The sequence below is a fragment of the Pleurodeles waltl genome, chromosome 1_1 (assembly GCF_031143425.1).
Source record: "Pleurodeles waltl isolate 20211129_DDA chromosome 1_1, aPleWal1.hap1.20221129, whole genome shotgun sequence".
Taxonomy (NCBI): Eukaryota; Metazoa; Chordata; class Amphibia; order Caudata; family Salamandridae; genus Pleurodeles; species Pleurodeles waltl.
In genome coordinates, this window is record NC_090436.1 from 147494036 (window position 1) to 147516507 (window position 22472).

The window sequence follows — 22472 nt, forward strand, 5'->3', positions numbered from 1 at the left end:
CAGCCTCTAGGGTGCCATCCGCCGCTCACGCATCCCTCTCAGGCACAAGACGTTCAAAGTAATTTCCAGTGGGGAATGATCTGATATGCCTCTTGCCTTAAAGGCTGCCTCTGTTAGCCTAGGGAGAGTCACGGCAGGTGTGAAGAATTAATCAATACAGGAATGCATATTATGCACCCCTGAATAATAGGAGTACCCCCTCTGATGACCATGCAGGGATCGACAAATATCCTCTAGGACCAACCCCCTAACAAATTCTTTCAGTTTCCCCCATGGGTTTGCTGTATTGGTCTAATGTATGTTCTGTCTAACTTTGGGTACATGATCATGCTGAAATCTGCCCCCAGTAGGGTCGTGGCCTGGGGGACCTCTGCTATAACTCAGCTCAGTACTTGGAGCGTTTCCTTCTAGAGCCCAAGAGTGATGCACACATTAATCAACAGTAGCTTTTCACCCTCTCAGTACCACTACATAGTGGCTCAGGGTATCCGTCCACACTTTAGTCACTGTGAGTGGAAGTTTTTTTTTTTTACCAATATTGCCACTTCTTTGGACCCCGTGGTGAACCCTGCATGTCCCACTACTTTTTATTTCCCTCGCCCCAGTGCTGGTTCATAGTTCTCCCTCATATGTGTCCCCTGAAAGAATATCACATCTGTAAAGTATTGTGTGAACGCCTTTGCCACCAGCCCCCACTTGATTTTATGGCCCAACCTATTGACATTCCAAATCAACAAGGTAAAATTACTTGTACCCACTCCTACTGGCAGTCTTTAAGCCACCCCCTTGTGTCATCCCTCTGTGAGCTCGGTGACCTCCCCATCTTTACCCCTCCAACTCAAAACGTCAAATTTTGAATCTTTCCCCAACTCCCACCCCTTACTGTGGTTGTAGAACTGGCCGCTTCTCTAATTCATGGAAAGTCATTCGCCCTACCAACCCGAAACCTTTTTTAATCCTCATTGTCTGCCAAAGCTCTGGAGTCCCCAGCAGTGAGGCAGGGTTTGTGAGGTATAATAAAATCTTCCCCGACTCCAGTCATTCCGCCTCTCACCATAACCTTATCCCTGTGGGGGATGAGGCAACTTCCAAAGCTGCCCGGAGCCCCGGCTGAAATCAAACTATTTTCCCCATAGACATTGGCATCACCACTGGTGGCTGAGTCTCCCCTTCTGAGTTTCTGGTCTCTGACCTCTCCTCGTCCAAGTCCTCCACACTGCCCTGGAAGACATCCCATCTATTGTCCATGCCTTTGGTATGTTGCGAGTGTAGTGCCTCCATCACTTTTGCTCTCTCAGAATCTGCCTGATCCATAGAAGTCTTCTCCGCGGCCAGCAGCTTCGCTTATCTTCCCTACATTCCAATGCTGATTGGTCTTCCTGCTTCTCTCTGGGGGTAGGTATCCTTGGTATGGCAGTAAAGAAGTGCATAGTTCATTAATTCAGCCTGCTCCTGTACTACCAACACCTGTCCTGCTCCAAAATCCAAAACACAGCACCAACAACCCTTACCACAGTTGCATCCCGCCCTTAGAGTATGCAAACTCAGCATAACTCCACTAAACCTCTTGGCTTTGGCAGTATAAGGCAGCTCTCATCCCTGCTTTGGGATCTCTTTAAAGGTAAGCCAAATGAGCACCTTACTGCAGACTGCACAGTTTGCTGCAGACCTCTGTGTTGTGGAAAGCCAACTAAATAAATGGTACAGGGGCCAGTTGGCCAATATGAAAAACGAACAAGCAATCCTGTTGAAACACCACCTAAAACGTTGGCTTTGATGAGAGAGAATAATGTGAACAGATAGGACAAGGTGCTGATGTTCAGCAAGATGTTTTTATAAGACGCAGCCCTGTTGCTAATAATGTGACCAGCACCAATGCCAGCAGTAACTTTAGGTTGGCACAAGGGAAAGAGGGCTGCTGTGGTCAGCCCAAAGCACCTAAGCAGCCTACCTTCACAGTGTCAGGTCAAGAGAAAGATTCATCAAAAAAAAAACACAGCCCAGTAACAGGGCTATGTTCAGCAAGGATACCTTTTAGCACTGAAACCATTAGCTGGTACATTTGTACAATGGGAAACTGGACAAGTGTTAGTGCTTGGCATCCTCCATTTTTTCTTTGGTGGAAGTAGAGGGATTTCTAGAATTTGTGGAAGCCCCTTCCCCAAAATGGAAGGTTCTGAGCCAGAACTGTGACCATGCTACTGTAGCACCATCAAATGCCCGAATAGATTGCTGAAGTACTGACGGAGAATGCTGGGCAGTCCATCTGTTTCACTATATGTGCATCAATGTATACTGGAAGCCTGATTGAGACATAGAACATTTGAGTAAATTTACACTTTTGAGTGAGCTTACTACTTTTTCGTATGCACAAACTAAACTTTTTGTAGAAACTTACACTTTTGCAGTAACTTTCACTCATGTCAATGTTAAAAAAGATTAAAATCAATGGTGTGCCTAGTGACAAACAGCAAAGACATCTTGCTGACAACAATGCAATGATACGAAGGGACAGCCCCTTTCCACAGTTGGAACGTACTTCTGCCACTGCTAATGCTCGTTCTTTACTGACCTGGCTGCACCATTGGCAATTGACAGATGTCTGGCGTCATTATAATCCTGAGACCAGGGTATACTCCTACTTGGCCTCTCATGATTTACATGTCAGGCTTGTCAGGTTCCTCTGCACGCCCAACCTGGTTCCGGTGGTTGTACGGACTGATTATTTGGGCCGCACACACTCAGATCACAACCCTCAATCCCTTCAACTCGATTGGGAAGAGGTCACCCACCCTACTACCCTTGCATGGAGGCTGCAACCTGCAATGCTGGAGGACCCGGCATTCCGTGAGTCGACCGGCCACCAGATAGGTAGTTATTTTGAACTCAATACAGACACGGCATCGTCTCGTTCAATGCATTCAAGGCTATGCTGCGTGGTCATTGCACGGGGCTTAGCGGCGGTATGCACTGGCAGCTGGACCAGGAGGTGTCGAGCTGCGGCTCGAATCGGAAGTGGCTTTGAATCCTGATGCCCTACCTGAACTGCAAGCCGCCTGTAAGGCCCATTCAGAACTCCTTGAGCATTTGCGGTGCCTTAATTATGCAGCGCACTGGGCCAACACGCATGCAAGGGTGGATTGAACCGGGACGCCACTTTCCCGCTTGAAAAGTCAAGAAACTCCCAATAGTACTGTTAGAAATGGGGTTTTTGGTTGGCAGTCAGGTTACCGTCTGTCCAAGCAAGAACCCTCACTCTAGTCAGGGTAAATCACACACAATCCAAATTATCCTGTGCCCACCCTCTGGTAGCTTGGCACGAGCAGTCAGGCTTAACATAGAAGGCAATGTGTAAAGCAAAACACAATATAGCACCACAAAAATACACCACACAGTGTTTAGAAAAATATATAATATTTATCTGGGTATTTGCAGGTCAAAACGATCAAACATGCAATATGAATTTGTAAAGATATCACTGAAAAGTGATATGAAGTGTCTTAAGTCTTTAAAAAGTAAACAAAGTCTCTTTCAAGCACAAAGTACCTGGTTTGGAGTGGAAAATCTCCGCAGAGGGCCGCAGAAAAGGAGATGTGTGGAAAAATGGTGTGTGCGTCGGTTACGCCCCTTCACACACGGACTTGTGTCGTTCTTTTTCATGCGGGGAGACGTGCGTCGTTCTACGGGAAGAAAACTGGTGTGTGCGTCGGTTTCGCCCCTTCACACACAGACTTGCGTCGTTATTTTTCACTCGGGGAAGACGTGCGTTGTTTTCCGGCACGCGGACCGTCTCCTTCTGTGGATTGCGGGATTACCAGATGTCCCAGGGTCTGTGTGTGGATTCCTCAGCTTGTTATCCGGCTGCGCGTCGTTCCGGGGAGCTGTGCGTGGAATTTTCTTTCTCACGGCACGCGTCGCGACGATTTCCTTTCTGGAAGTCAGGCAGCGTTGTCCATGCGAGGCCGTGCGTCGAAGTTCCGGTCGCACCGCAGGCGTCACGTCGTGCGTTCTGGATTGGCGTGCGGTGAATTTTTCACCGCGGAACGAGCTGTGCATCAAATTTTTCGGCGCACATGGAGTCCAGTTGAAACAGAGAAGTCTTTTTGGTCCTGAGACTTCATGGAACAGGAGGCAAGCTCTATCCAAGCCCTTGGAGAGCACTTTTGCAGCCAGACAAGAGTTCAGCAAGGCAGCAGGCCAACAGCAAGGCAGCAGCCCTTGGTAGAAAGCAGTCAGGTGAGTCCTTTGAGCAGCCAGGCAGTTCTTCTTGGCAGGATGCAGGTTCTGGTTCAGGTTTCTTCTCCAGCAAGTGTCTGAGGTGGTAGGGCAGAGGTCCTGTTTTATACCCAAATGTGCCTTTGAAGTGGGGGAGACTTTAAAGAGTGGCTAAGAAGTGCACCAGGTCCCCTTTCAGTTCAATCCTGTCTGCCAGGATCCCAGTAGGGGGTGTGGCAGTCCTTTGTGTGAAAGCAGGCCCTCCACCCTCCCAGCCCAGGAAGACCCATTCAAAATGCAGATGTATGCAAGTGAGGCTGAGTACCCTGTGTTTGGGGTGTGTCTGAGTGAATGCACAAGGGGCTGTCAACTAAACCCAGCCAGACGTGGATTGCAAGACACAGAAAGATTTAAGTGCAAAGAAATGCTCACTTTCTAAAAGTGGCATTTCTAGAATAGTAATATTAAATCCAACTTCACCAGTCAGCAGGATTTTGTATTACTATTCTGGCCATACTAAATATGACCTTCCTACTCCTTTTAGATCAGCAGCTGCCACTTCAACAATGTATGAGGGCAGCCCCAATGTTAGCCTATGAAGGGAGCAGGCCTCACAGTAGTGTAAAAACGAATTTAGGAGTTTTACACTACTAGGACATATAAACTACACAGGTACATGTCCTGCCTTTTACCCACACAGCACCCTGCTCTAGGGGTTACCTAGGGAACACATTAGAGTTGACTTATATGTAGAGAAAGGGGCGTTTTAGGCTTGTCAAGTACTTTTAAATGCCAAGTCGAGGTGACAGTGAAACTGCACTCACAGGCCTTGCAATGGCAGGCCTGAGACCAGGTTAAGGGGCTACTTAAGTGGGTGGCACAACCAGTGCTGCAGGCCCACCAGTAGCATTTAATCTACAGGCCCTAGGCACATACAGTGCACATTACTAGGGACTTATGGGTAGATTAAATAGTCCAATTGGGTATGATCCAATGTTACCATGTTTAAAGGGAGAGAGCATATGCACCTAAGCACTGGTTAGCAGTGTTAAAGTGCGCAGAGTCTAAAAACCAGCAAAAATGAGGTCAGAAAAAGATAAGGAGGAAGGCAAAAAGTCTGGGGATAACCCTGCAGAAGGGCCATTTCCAACATATCCCCTTTCCAGCCTAAAGCAAGGGTAGACTAATCAACACTCTGATGGACTTCCCTGCTTAAGGCGATAGAACATGGACAATGGCCCACTACTGCAGGGGCACTTGCCAGTTCTACGCCTTTCTGAACTCAGTGAGGCTTCTTTGTCTATACTCTCTGGGGCCACTGAACTGGCCCATGGGGAACTCTTCTCATCACCTGAGGACCCCATCTGTAAAGCTCCTAACTTTAATTTGCTCACAGATGCATCCCAGTATGCAGACAGTACCACCATGGCCAACAAAGTGATGTGGCCCATTCCATTCCTTGGGTCTGACTTCTGTCCCCAACCCAGGGAAAACTCTGCCCACAAGGACAGAAACCAACAGATGCCACTGACAGCTGTCAGTGTCATGAGCCAGGCCCCAGACCATCCACTGCTAAGTGGAGACCCTGGGGGGGCGGGGGTGTTGGATGAGCTTCTCCTCCAGCTGGGGGGCTGGTAGGGAGCCCCCAAGGGACTCCTGATGTATCCCAGAATGGGGGGCAGTAGCCCCAGGGGTCTTGCACCCCTTCTCCTTTCTCACCAGGTCAGGGGTGGGTCCCTGATACTGGTCACTCAGCCCAGGGTCTGTACCCTGAGGCTGAACAGAGGACAGGGGTGAGGCCTTCCTCACCGTGCCTCCCCATCTGGGCTCACATACCCTCCTCTGGGGAGTGGTACTGCCAGACATCTGAACTGTCAGGGCACCCTTAGGGGTCAACCCTCTCAACTCTCCTGACACTAAGAGAAACTCATTCCCCAGAATGCAGTGAATGGGCAGCTGGGGACTAACTATGACCCGCCTCTGGGTCACCTCCCCACCCCACTCTAGGGACACCCGGGCCATGGGGCGGAAGAAATCTTCCCCAATGGCTGGAGTCACTCTACACACCTGTCCGGTGTACTGCTCTGGTGACACTAGTCTCTCCACAATCATGGTAAGACTAGCCCCTGTGTCTCTCAGAGCGGTGACTGTGACCCCATTCACTCCCACCTGGTGGAAGTGACGACTCCCACCCTCAGGGATCACCAGTTTACCCTCTGAGTCCACCTCCCAACTAAAGGAGATGAAGGCATGGTCTACGACCTGCCCCTGGGGGCTACTTTCCCCTAAGGCACATGGGCCACCCCTGTAGAGGTCCCAATACTGGGTGAGTTCCTTGGACAGACAGAGTCCCCCTTCCTGTGTCCTAGCTGGGAACACTCAAAGCAGCGGGGTTGGGAATGGGATGCTTTGGGCCACTTCCCACCAGAACCACCACCCTGTTTCTCAGATGGGGCATGGGAACCCTTTCCTCCCCCCTTACTCTGGGACTCGTCTGGGTCATCTCTAACCTCCCCCTCACTCTGTCGGGAGAACCGGAACCACCCTTCTTGGGGTCACTCCCAGATACCTTTTTGGACACTCTGGTGCTAGCCCAGAGGTCCGCCTCCTTAGCAAGCTTCCTGGGATCAGTCAGCTTACTGTCTACTAGGTGCTGGCGCAACTCTGTAAAACAAATACTGAGCATATGCTCTCTCAGAATCAAATGATATAATCCTGTGTAATCATCTACTTTGCAGCCCCGCACCCATCCATTCAGTGCCTTACTGGAAAAGTCAAAGAAATCTACCCATGTTTGTGTGGATAGTTTGGTGCTGTCCCTGAACCTCTGACGGTATTTCTCAGGGGTCAGACCAAACATGGCAAGTAAAATGGCTTCCTGAAGTGGGTATGTGTTTTGATCCTTTATGTCCAAGGTGAGAAGTGTGTCCCGCCCCAAAGGTGGCACATAACTCCACATAGCTGTACCCCATTGCCCTTAGGAACCTCATGAGCCCTTAGTGCAACTTCATAAGCAGCTAACCATTTATCTATGTCATCTCCCACCACAAAACTGGGCACCACATTTTTGGGTATACAAACCTTCTTTTCTCCAGCAGGTCCTGTCTGTATGCTGCCACCATTACTGCTGGATTCAGACTGCTTTGCCTTGAGATCCAGCTCCTTGAGACTCAGTTCATGAGCCAACAAAAGTTTATTTTCAGCCAAGGCTCTCTCAGCTGCTTGGGCTTCTCTCTCTCTGCCCTTCTTCCTCCTTTCCTCCTCTCCCTCACCAAAGACCCAGCCACCGCCAAAACCAACCTACAGGAAGGAATGAAAGACGTTGCGGAATGGATGAAGCTCAGCCGCCTAAAACTGAACTCAGACAAGACGGAGGTCCTCATCCTCGGACAATCCCCATCCGCCTGGGACAACTCCTGGTGGCCCACGGCACTGGGCACTGCACCAACCCCCTCGGATCACGCACGCAACCTCGGGTTCATCCTGGACTCCCTCCTCACGATGGCCAAGCAAGTCAACGCCGTCTCGTCATCATGCTTCAACACCCTACGCATGCTCCGGAAGATCTTCCGATGGATCCCCGCCGAAACCAGAAAGACGGTTACCCATGCCCTCGTCACAAGCCGACTGGACTACGGAAACACCCTATACGCAGGAACCACCGCCAAGCTTCAGAAACTACTACCACGCATACAGAACGCCTCCGCGCGCCTCATCCTCGACATTCCACGCCACAGCCACATATGCGCCCACCTGAAACACCTGCACTGGCTCCCCATCAACAAGAGCATCACCTTCAGGCTCCTCACAAACGCACACAAAGCACTTCACGACATGGGCCCCGAATACCTCAACAGCCGCCTCTCGTTCTACATGCCCACCCGTCAGCTCCGCTCAGCCAGCCTCACCCTCGCCACCATCCCACGGATCCGCAGAACCACCGCCAGAGGAAGATAATTCTCCTACCTGGCAGCCAAGCATGGAACTCCCTCCCCGCACACCTAAGAACTACCCAGGACCATCTCGCCTTCAGGAAACACCTCAAGACATTGCTCTTCGAGCAGCAGTAACGCCCCCCCCCCTCCAGTGCCTTGAGACCCTCACGGGTGAGTAGCGCGCTCTATAAATGGACTGATTGATTGATTGACTGTTGAGCTGGCCTCACAGTAGTGTAAAAACGAATTTAGGAGTTTTACACTACTATAACATATAAACTACACAGGTACATGTCCTGCCTTTTACCCACACAGCACTCTGCTCTAGGGGTTACCAAGGGCATACATTAGAGGTGACTTATATGTAGAGAAAGGGGAGTTTTAGGCTTGGTAACTACTTTTAAATGCCAAGTCGAGGTGACAGTGAAACTGCACTCACAGGCCTTGCAATGGCAGGCATGAGACCAGGTTAAGGGGCTACTTAAGTGGGTGGCACAACCAGTGCTGCAGGCCCACTAGTAGCATTTAATCTACAGGCCCTAGGCACATACAGTGCACATTACTAGGGACTTATGGGTAGATTAAATAGCCCAATTGGGTGTGATCCAATGTTACCATGTTTAAAGGGAGCGAGCATATGCACTTTAGCACTGGTTAGCAGTGGTAAAGTGCGCAGAGTCTAAAAACCAGCAAAAATGAGGTCAGAAAAAGAGGAGGAGGAAGGCAAAAAGTCTGGGAATAACCCTGCAGAAGGGCCATTTCCAACAAGTACGGTAATGTCCATCAAGACACCGAAAGCGAGATTTGTTGTACACACAGGATTCAATCCATGCAGCATTTCACACACATTATGAGACTTTTGTATAGCATAGTCTCTAATCCTCCCCTAACTGAAACTGACATGTTCCTCGCAGGACTGCCGCTGCCCCAGATCTCTGCCGAGCAGCATTCACACCTAGATGGCCTTCTCCTGCTGTCTGAATTGCAGGACGCCATTCGCTTTCTCTCCAATGGCAAAGCACCTGGTCCGGACGGACTGCCAGACGAATTTTACAAGGCGTACTGAGCCCAGCTAGCACCCAAGTTGCTTGCTACATACGAGGAGGCCTTGGCACAGGCGCTCTTACCCCCTACACTGCGAGAGGCCACGCTGATCTCCCTACTGAAGCCACATAAGGACCCCACTAGTCTGCACTCCTACAGGCCCCTGGCACTCTTTAATACAGACCATAAAATATTAGCCAAAATTATTGCAATGCGATTGGCCCCACTGGTACCTGCATTGCTGCATGAGGACCAGAATGGCTTTGTACTGGGACGCACAACATTCCCCAACCAGGGTAGATTTTTTCGTACGATGTGCTATGCTCCCTGCCGCTGGCCACAAGTGGGTTGCCTGGTGATAGACCTAAAGAAGACTTTTGACTCGCTGGAATGGCCTTACCTTTTTGCGCTTTTAACCAGGTACGGCTTTGGACCGCACTTTCTGCAGCTGGTGAAACTGCTATATACACTCCTATTAGCCAGAACCAGATCGGGACGACTTCTGCCACCCTCCACCTCTGTTAAGAGAGGCACAGGCTATCGGTTTCCTTTGTCCCCCCTGCTCTTCGCTCTGGAGCCACTGGTGACCGCGCTCTGTAATGCGGGGCGCACTTGGGGCCTACCGTTGGACGATGGAAACCATGCTGTCTCTTTATGTGCGGATGCCCTTCTGGTGTACATCAGAGATGTAGTGGAGTTCCCCAGAGATATAATAATATTGCTCAATTCACATGCGCCGATATCTGGCTTGCAAGTAAACTGGGCCAAATCTTGTGTTTTCCTATCGTCGCCTATTGTACCTGCCCCAGACCTCACACCAATAGCCCTCAGCCTAATGTGGCAATATAGTACCTTCAGATATCTTGGCGTGCAAGTATGCCACGTAGTTACTGATCTGTTTGATGGGAATCTGACATGTGCACTGTCGGGTTTGCAACAGCAGATGGCGTTCTGGAAAACGTTGCCACTGACGGACATGGGCAGGGTAGCCCTAGTTAAAATGATAGTGCTGCTGAGGCTCTTATATTATTTTGTGAATTTGCCATTATATATCCCGGTTGCTTTTTTCCAATCTCTGGAACGTGAGCTCCGTCTCCCGCCATAGGGTGGCACTGTCCAGACTTTATTGCCCATCAACTGTGGGAGGCTTGTAGCTACCGAACTTGGAACACTACTATTTGGTTGCGCAGTTACAGTGGGTGGCCCGTTGGTTCTCGTCGCAACATCTGGGGGACCCGGCTACTAATCTTCCAGCGTGGCCACGTTGTAAATTACTTTGTTTATTCCACCCCTGTGCTAAAGCTAAACTTAGCATATCACTGTTCCTGCAGGTGTTGTTGCCTAGCCAGGGGCACCACACCATATGCCGCTATTGGGGACGCCGTGGGGCGCCAGTACCATGACGTCTACAGAACTAGCTGTCTGACATGAAGCAGGAATACATACCCTAGGGGACCTCTAGTCTAATGGTGCCCTTTACACTCATGTTGCACTAATGGAGGCCACTGGCCTGCACTCTGGCACCTTCCTCCTGTATAACTCTAAAAAAAAACATGCTCTGCAGCGTGCATGGGGTGGCCGCACGAGGGAGCCCCATGTACATTACACAATGCAATATCTGCATATATTCGGAGAAGGGAGGCACTTAATGCATTGGTTAGCGGACTTCTTGCGTGCGTATACATCCGGCCCACTTGTGGCTCTCCGAGGGTGCTGGGAGGGGGACAGAAGGGGACCCTTCACAGACAGGGAATGGGCGACCATGTTAGAAACCCCCGTGTATGTCCCACGCAACATGCGATTTTGCCTCATACAATATTATGTGGTTCAAAGAATCTATCTCACACCGAGAAAATTAACAGATATGTTAACCGCATTGATGCTGCTTTCCTGCGCTGTCAACACCTGGGGGCAGACTTCCTACACATGGTTTGGTCTTGTCCCACACTGGGCCACTATTGGTCTCTGACACTGGCGAGCTCAACAAGATTTTGACTAGAATCATTTATGATAAAAAATTAGGCTGCAATATTTGGCAACACCATGAGAAGACTCCCTGAAAAAATATTATGTTGGGAATGATGAAAGGAAAATGGAAAAGAGGAAGACCAGGAACATGGTGGTTAGACAGTCAAGAACGATACAAACACGAATCTCCAAGACCTAAAGAATTCTGTTATCAACTGAAACAATAGCCAGAATTATATTCATTGAATCACCAAGAGTCACACCTGACTGAATAGATAAAACAACAACTCTTTTGTAGTAAGTCCTGGACTACACATGGCCAGTCAGTGGTACTGCAACACCTTCTTATAGAATATAATAGAGGTAGGGACGTAAAATAAAACCCTACATGAAATAATTCTAAATAAAATTAAAATAGTTAAAATAGTTAAAATATAAATAAATATAATGTTAAAAACGTATACAAATTGTGTATGTTTTTTAAAAACAAAAAGGAAATATTTTAAAACATATGAATTAGTTAAAAATATAAATAAATATTATTTCATGTTAACACAATTATAAATATAGTACATATTTATTAATTATTTATCAAATACGTACATTTTATAACTAGCCCCCATTGGCTCTGTCAAGTCGAAGCTTCCTCCAACGGCCTAACAAAGTAGGGGTCATTGAAGGAAGGACTTTACACCACCTATTCTGTTTATTGTGAGTGGTGTATTGTCTTTTTGTCATCTGTCCATCACCACCAGTAAGGCAGTGAGGGGCAAAAAAAATGATCACCACAGCCTCTGAGAAAACTCCTGCTTTGGGAGTTTGTTTCTGTAAAACAAAAAAAGTTAAAAGCTTGGTGGATGGCCTTCTTAACAAAAGGCGACCGTCCACCAACCTTTTTGTAGCTTGACAGCAGTTCCTCTCAATGTACCAAGATGCCTGCTGAGAAGACAGTCATCTAATATTTGACAGAAAGGAGCCTACCGGGATGCCATAAGTAATGTTCTCCACCATCTGTACCCAGTACCGTCCACCAAACCATAAATCAGGCCCTGTATCTTATGGTAACCTCTGTTTTGGGTTTACTGCAGACTTGCTCATCTTTCATGTTGCAGAATCATTTTTGTTTGTTCAGCCTCTCACTCGAAATAAGAAATCTCATCTCCTGTGGTGTGTTTCCCATTTAGGCCTTCTAGGATTGTCGGCAGTTAGGCCATTGGGCAAAACGCCTGCATCAATAACTCCTCACATGGGAGTTGAGTTGATGGCCATCCATACTCAGGTGGAGGCTGAGGTTTGGGTTTGATAGCATGGCTGTAATATGGCATCAATTCTATGCTTCCAGAAGTTAAGGCCACAGCCCTTACTAATGGAAGGAGGGTCAAAATTACATCATGTTGCACAGAGAGTAAATGGTAATGGTCAGATGTCCAACACTGTTTGCAGGAAGGCATAGGCCCGTATTGGGGGCGGCATGGCCAGGCAGTTCATGTAGAGTGCTAGAGGACAATGAAATGTCTTTCTTCTTTATGATGGGCCAGGTTTGGTCCTCTTTCAATAGTTAGGTGGACCCTCCCTGGTTTACATTGGATAATACCACATGCAACGGATCCCTCGAGCACCAGATTGCAACACACTGTCCTACTCATTCCCACTCCAGATATATCCTCCTCCTGTACCCTCTGACCTTAGTTGTCCTCGTCCTTCTGGGTTGGCTTTACAAAATAGGCACTTATTGATAGCACTACCAACTGCAGCATTTGCACAACTAAATAAACTGCCTTAAGAATGTGAAAGTATTGCTAAACAAAATATTATGTTGAAAAGTTTACCTCTGCATTTAAAAATCAAATTGGCAAAAAGTAAATGCTATAAAAGTTTTAAACATAGGGCAAAAAGCTAGGAAAAGAATAGCAATTCAGCCAAAATGCTAAAGAGGAGTAGGCAAGGAAGAGGAGAAAGCTCAACGAGGGGTAAGTGACAGGTTGATTGCTGCCATTGTAAAACAAAGGTAAAACAAAAAAAGGAAAGGCAAAAGAAGTTAGGAGGAAATGGAGAGAAGAAAATGAAGGGAATGTGTAAGGAAAAAAAGGAGGCGGGAGGGGTTAGCAACACCAAACTAGATGAATGGGGAATGTAAGAAAAATACAATAAAGTATAAGAGAGAGGTGAGATCAATCATTGTTATATCAAAGATGAATAATACACGTGGCTTACCAGCAGCAGACACACCTTCAGCTGAGGTGGTGGTGGTCCCTTGACTTTATCTTTACTTTGGTCTTCTTATGTTGTCTTGAAATGATGGAAAAAACAGAAGGCACTGGTCTGCTGTATTATCTGTAGTAAGTACACAAAATACTTAACAAGCATACAAAGCTACTGTTTAACTAACCAGTCCTGCCCCCCAACCCCTTATCCTCCAAATAAAGGTTCTGTGCCCTATATACTCACTTAACTAAGATATAATGCCTCCTGTGGAGTAATAAAAAGTAATGTTTAAAAAATCACTAAGCTTTTACTGTCACCTCACTGTTGGGCAGGTCCTTCTTCCGATTGATAATGTCAGCCCAGCTTTGCCTGACCTGCTGCAGAGATGCTGCTATATCACCACAGTCGCCCCTGGGAGTATGCTATCTGCAGGGCTGTACCCTTCGCTGGGTCTGCTGCAATATGAGTGGGAGGTGGCACAGCATCTAGAATACAAGTGTGGCCACTTCCTCCAAATCATATATTTTAGAGGCTATCACACCCACACTGCGCCAACCCAGAGCGGGTATTGGATTCACTGCCTGCCTCTGCAATGGCCGGGGTACAGGTGGTGACAATTTAAGTGAAAAATACTGGAGTGGGATGGGTAAAGAAATAAGCAGGCTGGAACCTGTAGTGCCACACTCTCCTAAAAATGGCTGCATATATGTGTAAAGGTGCTGGGAACACCATTTTCTGTAATACACTAAGAGGCCAATTATGAGTTTGGTGGACGGAAAAGCCCGTCCTCCAAACTCCCGCGGTCAGGTTGCTGCCAGTGCGGCTGCCTTTCCGTGGGCCCCAATCAGAGTTTCCCACTGGGCCAGCGGGTGGAAACAGAGTGTCCACCCTCCGGCCCAGCGGGCAGAAACAGAGTTTCTGCCCTCTGGACCAGCGGGAAACAGCTTACAACACTGCCTAGGTCGTAATTGAGCCGGCGGCAATGCTGTAATGCGGCGGGTGCAGTAGCACCGGTCGCGATTTTCACTGTGTGCAAAGCCAAGTGCATGGGCAGTGCAGGGGTCCCCCGGGGGTACCTGGCACCCCATCTCTACCAGCAGTTACATGGCAGTGCTACCGCCATGTAACTGCCGGCGAAAAGAGGGGTCTTAATGCCCTGGTGGATTGAGTGCCAGCACTGCCAGGCCGTCGGCCAGGGGAAATGTGGTGGTGCTGGTGAACCGACAGTGTCACTTTCGCCACTTTCGTAATGTGGCTGTTGGACCGCCACATTGGTGGCGGTACAACCGCGACCGACAGGGTCATAATTAGAGGCTACATTTTCAGGTGGTTCGCATGAAAATAATTACAAACGTTTCACCCAGTCTTAGACTTCGCATACAGTTTTCTTGGTTACTCCTGTACACTTTCCTGCCGTAGTCTTGGATATAGTTGATAATTTGATAATTCCAAAAATTTGCCAGTGTACATCAAATTATATGTGTATATTTACGTTTTTTAAAGAATCAACTCCAGTTTTTTTACTACTTTATACTAATGAGTGCTGCCCCGGCAGAGGTCAGAGGGAGGGTCACATAAATGCTGGGCAAATGTGGTAAACAGCTCTCTGTCCTAGTTTGGTGTGGTTACGTGCAAATACGTGTAAATACATGTTCGCCCACTTTTCAGCTCATGTAATAACATTTAAAAGATCCAGATTTAAGTGCAACGTAGTATGAGAGAAAGTGCACATAGTATGTCATTTTTCACAGGTGAACTTTCGAAAGAGCCTTATGTGAGGGAAATTAATTAAAACTGCATCTGGTGTACAAAGTATGGCGATGTATGTATGCATATAGTGATACATATGAATCTACGAACATGCACAGTTAAGAATGAAATACAGCTGAATATCCCGTTGTTAGTAAGTCAATGACGGCTCCCCCACTGGGGCGTTCCGACATTGCCCCCATTGCCTTTTTCCTCGTCAGTCTATGCTATGTGCACCCCAGCTGCATACTCAAGGAATGACAGTGAATAAGCATATGCAAACTGTGCATGGCAGCCTGGGACAGTTATTGTTGCACGATAATACGTGCACGGTTTCTGTATTCTTTTTCCCTGCCAGTGTAATTGTCTGAACCTCCTTTAGAGTCAAACTCAACCTGTTAAAAGCATCACATACTGAACACTTCTTGACTCGTGAGAATAGCTCATCTAATCTAGGTTTGTAATTTGTATTATGAGACTTTTAGATCAGATTTGTATTCCAGAATGCAAAGACAAACAGCTGGACTGGCTGAACTACACGTGCATAGACCTGCAAATCCTGACAGCTGTGTGTGCAGTTTGTCCATTTAGAGTGGAAGTGGACCTTTAAGCAGGAGTCACAGCTCTAGCTCTAACAGACCTTTGCCTCTCAGTGCTCTAACCCGGTGGTCTCAACCTTTTGAATTCTGTGGACCCCCACTTTATCATTACTGGAACCCAGGGACCCCCTCTCAATCATTTTTGGAATCCGGTGACCACCCACTGAATCTTTACTGAAAGCTGGGGACCTAATCTGTTAATATTATTTCATTTTCTAAGCAGTCAGGGACCCCCTGAGGAGGCTCCGCGGACCCCCAGGGGCCTCTGGACCAAAGGTTGGGAATCACTGCTTCTAACCATTTGCAAGGCCCAGAGCCAAACATAATTTTGATTGACAACACAGGGTCAAATGAGACCCTGTGCTGTCAGCCATATTGCATGTGTGACTGGGGGTCTTGCAATGCCGGAACGTCATCCTGTGTGGGGTTTAGGCGCTTTTGTGCCCAGTAATCCATTGGCTGAGCTTCAGCATTTAAGTAGAAGCTCAGCACTGTCAACCCACAAGGTTGCCATGTAATGTAATATCGTGTCCCTGTGTGTGTTTGTGAGAGAGACAAAGAGAGAGAGAGAAAGATAGTCTGAGGAAGTGAGTGACTCATAGAGTAAATCACAGAGTTAATGAGTCACGGTGAGAATGATTTCCTGAGAGAATGAGTGACAGAGAGTTGCTGTGAGAGTGAGTGACTATGACACTGAGAAGGTGAGAGAGTAAGTGACAGGTGGGAGCAAGTAAAAAAGAATGAGTGGGCATGAGAGTGAATGCCTATGAAAGTGTGAAATTGAGTGAGAGTGAATTAGATCAAGTGTGAGTAGGAATACATGGCAGAGAGTGACTAAGAGAATGAGTGACAGAGTGAGTGAATGAGAGTGAGAGTGAGTGACCAAAAGTGAGTGAATGAGAGCCTGAGTGAGAAAGTGAGTGACCAAGACTAACAGAGTTGAGTGACTAGGTGAGTATGAGTGACAAAGTGAGGGACTGAAAGTGAGTGAACAAGAGCAGGTGACAGGGAGACTGAAAAAGTGACTGAGATGGTAGGCTTGTGAGGGAGAGTGAATGCATAATAGAGAGTGAGCGATATAGGGTGACTGGGAGAGTGTGACTAAAAATGAGTGAGAATAAGTGATAGAGGGAAACTGAGAAAGTGAGTGGCTGACTGAATGAGAGTAAGGGAGAGTGAATGAGTGTGAAAATATGTAAGAGTGAGTGATTGAAAATGAGTGAGTGAGTTTAGCTGAATGAGAGTGTGTGAGTGACTGAGGGCCTCATTTATGAGGCCCGTGGCGCAGGGCGGTGCAGCAAGTGACTTGCTGCGCCACCCTGTGCTACCAAGAAAGGGCAGAACTGTGCTGTATCTACAAGATGCAGCGCATTTCTGTCCTCTCCCCCGCGCTGGCACACAAATTGCTGCCTAGCCCCAAAGCAGGCACCCTTGCACCATGGTGCAAGGATGCCTAGGATGCCTGCGTTGCAGTGATGCTTGTTTTGTGCAAGAGGGGACACCTTACTGCACAAAAACAATCAATGGAGGTGATTTCTTCTTTCTATGTCTGCTGCAGAATGCAGCAGACATAGAAAGAAGAACAAACGTATTTCTCCCTGCTGTGTCATTCTTACGCCACCGCTGAGGTGGCGTAAGAATCTGATGCATTCCCAGCCTTGTAAATCTGGGAATGCGTCAGATTCCTTCGGGTTCCATGGGTTTTGCATGGGAACATGCCAAGCAACACCCATGGAACGCCCCTTTCATGCAGTGCTATTAGTGAAGGGGGCCATTTTTACAAGGTCATGAAAAGCCACACAAGGTGGCTTTGCGTGGCCTTGTAAATATGGGCTGGCACACTGCACCACTGGAACGTCAAAAAAATGACGCTCCTTGGCGCAGTGTGCCTGAGTGAGTGAAAGTAAGTGAGAGTGAAAGGGGGTGTGACTGTGAGAGTGAGTGACTGTGACAGTGAGAGTGAGTGCAAGAGAGTTGAGTGGCAGAGTGAGTGAAAGTGAGTGACTAGCAGTGAGAGAGTGTGTGAGTGAGTGACTGACTTACTTTCAGACTGATTGATTTTCTCAGGTGAACAACATCCTAACCCTTCTTTAGCCAATCTAGCTCACCTGCTTCACTTGTTCATTGAAATTTGTGGAAAAGGGCTATGCTCCACCACTTTTAAAGATCACCAGGTGCCACTTGGTAACATTATCAATATAACTTGCATTTTCTGTCCTCAAGTATACTTTCAACTTTTTACATATTCAAACTACTGTCAGAGACATGTTTTTAAAAATGTGTACGTTTTCCCTTCACCTTTATAATACCTTTACTGTATTTTGGATTTCTTCTGGGGGAGAAAAGTGAAATGCAGTATTTATCTCAGTACTTTAATTGTTTGATAACACCTGCAACAGATAAGCTGATAAAAATGATTAATCAAAGCAGAATCTTTATGTGTATTGGAATAAAATTATTTTTTGATTCTGGAATTATAATACACAGCTATTGATTTCCTGGAAAGAATTCTGACATTTAACCCCATGGATCGGCTAACAGCAGAAGAAGCTCTGAAGCATCCCTACATGACCCCTTATTCCTGCCCTGAGGATGAACCAACCTCTCAGCATCCATTTCGGATAGAAGACGAGATAGATGACATTTTGTTGATGGAGGCTAACCAAAGCCAGATTTCAAACTGGGACAGGTAAAGATACAATTGAAATCTTTGCTGTATCGTATTGTTAGTTTTGCAACTGAGCAATTTAAAATGCACAGCCATTGTAATTTCATGTTTTAAAAATTTCTGATGCATACTTCTGACTTCAGATTCCTCATCTTGTGACCTCCCCAGGCGCTATGGCGGGTCTGGTATCTCTTGAAATAGCTCCTGCATGTCAATAGGTCTCTCCATTTTTCTCCACCATGACTCCATCCCACCTCTTGGCATAAAGACAAGAGGCCTTATATAGGCACCACTGCTAATCCAGGCCCTTCCCGGTCCCAAAGACGGACAGGGGAATGAGACCATCTTGGGCCTCTAGGTCTTCAACTCATTCCTGAAGAAGGAGAATTCAAAATGATGATACAGACTCCAGGGCCGTTGGCCTTTGACTCTGAGGACTGGATAGTGACCCTAGATCTGCAAGACTCCTAGGTTCATTTGGCAAAAAAGCAGGCCCACAACAAGTATTTCTACTTTGTATTGAGGTTAGGCTACTCCCAACGCATGACCCTTACCCTTGGCCTGACATTGGCAATCTTTATGAAGGTGATGTTGGTAGTGGCAGCCCATCTTTGCACGTCAGGGAACCATATATTTCTGAACCTCAATGACTGGTTGTTGAAGGCTGGCTCCCCTCAGATAGTCTTTAGACAGTGGTGTGTCTACTGTCTACGTCCCATGTTTGACCTTCTCAGAGGATTCCATTTATTTGGCCATTCTTGATATGATTGTTGTGAGGGTGTTCCAAATATTGCAGAGAATCCAGGACACTCTAGATGTGATCCCAGTGTTTCAGGTGTGAGTTACTGACCCAGTCCTGATGGTCCTGAGACTGCTTGGTCTCCTGACGTCTTGCATCCTGTTGTAGCCTCATGCTTGTTGGCACATACGAGCCCTTCAATGGAATCTTAATCTGCAGTTGGCCCAGCATTGGGGATGCTTTACAGACAGGATTCGGTTCTCCAGTGAGGCAGTCAAGGATCCTCAGTGTTGGGTGCCAATCTGACATGTGACAAGTTGTTCTCCTTTCCTTCTCTAGAGGTATCTGTCATGATGGATGCATCCACATTCGGGTTGGAGTGGTTAATTGGAAGATGTGGAGATCGGAGGTATCTGGTCACACATTTTGCAGGGCCATCACAAAACTCTTTTGGAGCAGCGCAGCATCTGCCTGGCCTTTAAGGCATTTTTTCCACCTGTTATGGGCAGATTGATCCAAGGGCTGATAGACAACACTACTGCCTATTGGTAATGCAACAAGCAGGTTAGAGTGGGTTCTGATGCCAAGAACTCCATACGGTGGGTCATCCAATGGAGTCGCTCAATATCATGGTGGAAGAGTTCAGGAGGTGTCTTCTTGATGATCACAAGAGGCCTCAGCACTTGGAGATGGTACATGGTATTTTGGCCTGGTGGGGTGTGCACTTTTGTAGATCTTTTTGTTGCCTACAAAATTCTAGGGCCCAGATTTACCAAGATTTTGCAAAGTCCTTTTTGGCATTTACTAAGCCACATAAAGGATATTTGAGTGGTTTAGTAAATATAAAGTAACGCAAAGCAGCGTTGTTGGCTGCCTTGCGTTAGTTTGTGTGAAGTCAATTCCCATGCATCTTTGTGAAGTGTTTCTTTAAAGGACATTTGCACATTTCCCCCATCCCCTTCATTATGCCACAGTGGGTCCTCAATTTAGTTTTGACATTTATGATGTTTGCTCCTTCTAAGCCCCCTCATGTTTTTTGTATAGTCTTTATTGGCATATTAACAAACAATATCCATATTAAATAGGATTGTTAGATACAGAGTGTATTCTCCCACCCCGTACCCCACAATCACCTGTGCTGTACCATCTCAAAGCCTCTTCAAAGTTGAACTCTGCAGCTTCTAACACTGAAGACCATTTTTCTCATGGGAATCACTTTGGTACATTGCTTCAAACATTGTCAGTCTAGTCTCCATACACTACTTTCTTCTCTGACGTATTGGTACTTAGAACTTTCTTGTATTCACCGATTCAAAGGAGTGAAAAGGAGGTTCAAAAATAGACTGTATTATGATGGAGTGTCCTTTGCGTAAAGCTGTGTTATGTCATTGCCAAAAAGGATCTTCCTCAGGACCTCTGGTATCATTGGACTGCGGCAAAGACAGAGACCACATCCCTGGCTGGTCAAGACATGCTGGAGTAAAGCCCACTCATCAGATGCAACTCCTTAGAAGGGCATTACTTTAGTATTGTTTCATAAGTTGAGGAATCTGAGGTTAAAAGTATCCACTAGAAGAATAAGTTACTTTCTGATGGATGTTTTATGAAACCACAGATTCCTCACTGTCCACCCTGCTTCCAATTCTGTACTGTGGATGTGTAGGAGGTAATAAGGTACCGAGTTAGATTTTGCACACTGTATGAATAAACAGACATCCGTGCGGCGGGGTGGTGACTGTATGCAGGTCCGCGTTGTCCTGTCTGTAGGTGGGACAGAGTAATGATAGAGTCCAATGGTGCCAACTGAACTTATTTATTACTTATTTATCACATTGATTTAACCATTTGTCTGATTTAGGGGCTGATTCAGACTTTGGCAGCTGGGTTACTCCGTCACAAACGTGACAGAAATCCCATACTCCATATTACGATTCCCGTAGAATATAATGGGATTGTAATTTGGTGGATGGGATATGCGTCACGTTTGTGACGCAGTAACCCCCTCCGTCAAACTCTAAATCAAGCCCGTAGTATTTTATTACAGTGCTTGTAAATATTACAGCACTTACTAATCATTACTTGTGAGCTTTTGTTACGTTGACCAAATCTTCCAAATACATTGAAGGAGCATGCAACAATACACTATAATATAATGGCCATCTTGGGAGTACTTGAGGGGAAGGTCAAAGAAGAGAGCCATATTTTCCTCTCCGTTTGCTCAATAATCATAGTAGGGTTGCCTCCCAGATTTTCAGGCCCAAAAGTTACCTGAGAGACTACCTTCCATGTAGATATATATATATATATATATATATATATATATATATATATATATACACACACACACACACACACACACACACACACAAACAAAACTGTCCTCCTTGAGGAATGGACCTTTCCTCCAAATAATTCCAAAACAAACAGTTGATAACAACTGCAACACTGCACTCCACGAGAAGAATTTGCTCTTTTCTTTATTTGCAGTCAAAAAAAGTCACCAACCATCCCCACCATTATCAACTGTTTGTTTTGGAAATATACGATTGGATTAAAGCATATAAACTCTCCTGGAGTGCAACGTTACAATTGATTTCAATTGTTTGTTTGGAAAATTAAGAAGGAAAGGTCTGTTCCTTACGTCTGCACCAGTGTAAAATGCGCGCTGCAATGAGGACCGCTTTGTTGGAACATATATATATATATATATATATATATATATATATATATATATATATATATATATATATATATATGTGTGTGTGTGTGTGTGCGTGTGTGTGTGTTTGTATATATATATATATATATATATATATCTACTTGACCCAATGTGTGGCCCCCCCTTACACTTTATCAAACCATTTAATACCTTTATTGTCACATGTTATCTGTTAGAAAATACCTTCGTTTGGGCCCGAGTGCCCTCGGAATTTCATGATACATATACACTTTTCCATTTGTAGTTAACCCAGTGACAAGCCATTCAGTCCGGGGGCTCTCTCTACTGCACTCTGTCATTAAATAATTGCAAAATACAGGCAACCCTGAAAAAAACACACATTTAACATGATGCAGTCTCTGTAAAAGTGGATGAATGGGTCAGCACAATCGCTCGCAAACATACCTTTCGCAATTACTACACCACCACAATCACACTGCTGTAACTGAAAGATCATAGTCCTCACACCAAAATCCTATGTTGGATGTGATAAAACAATAGCAACACAATGGAACGTTGTTAGATAGCAGTACAGTAACTCTACAAATGCAAAGACAGAGATTCTCAGACTTCTAGCAAGAATCACAGCACACAGAACAATCTATTGATCTTCTAGTCTGGGATTAGCGAT

General features: G+C 46.4%; 1 protein-coding gene across 3 annotated transcripts in view; it reads left to right on the forward strand.

Annotated features, from left to right (window-relative positions):
• MAPK4 (mitogen-activated protein kinase 4) overlaps positions 1–22472 on the forward strand; it is a 405231-nt gene that overhangs the window by 328129 nt on the left and 54630 nt on the right. For all 3 annotated transcript variants that reach the window (XM_069219254.1, XM_069219249.1, XM_069219259.1), the window contains one exon: positions 18203–18404. In XM_069219254.1, the coding sequence (XP_069075355.1) occupies positions 18203–18404 (202 nt within the window). The remainder of the gene's footprint in view (positions 1–18202; positions 18405–22472) is intronic.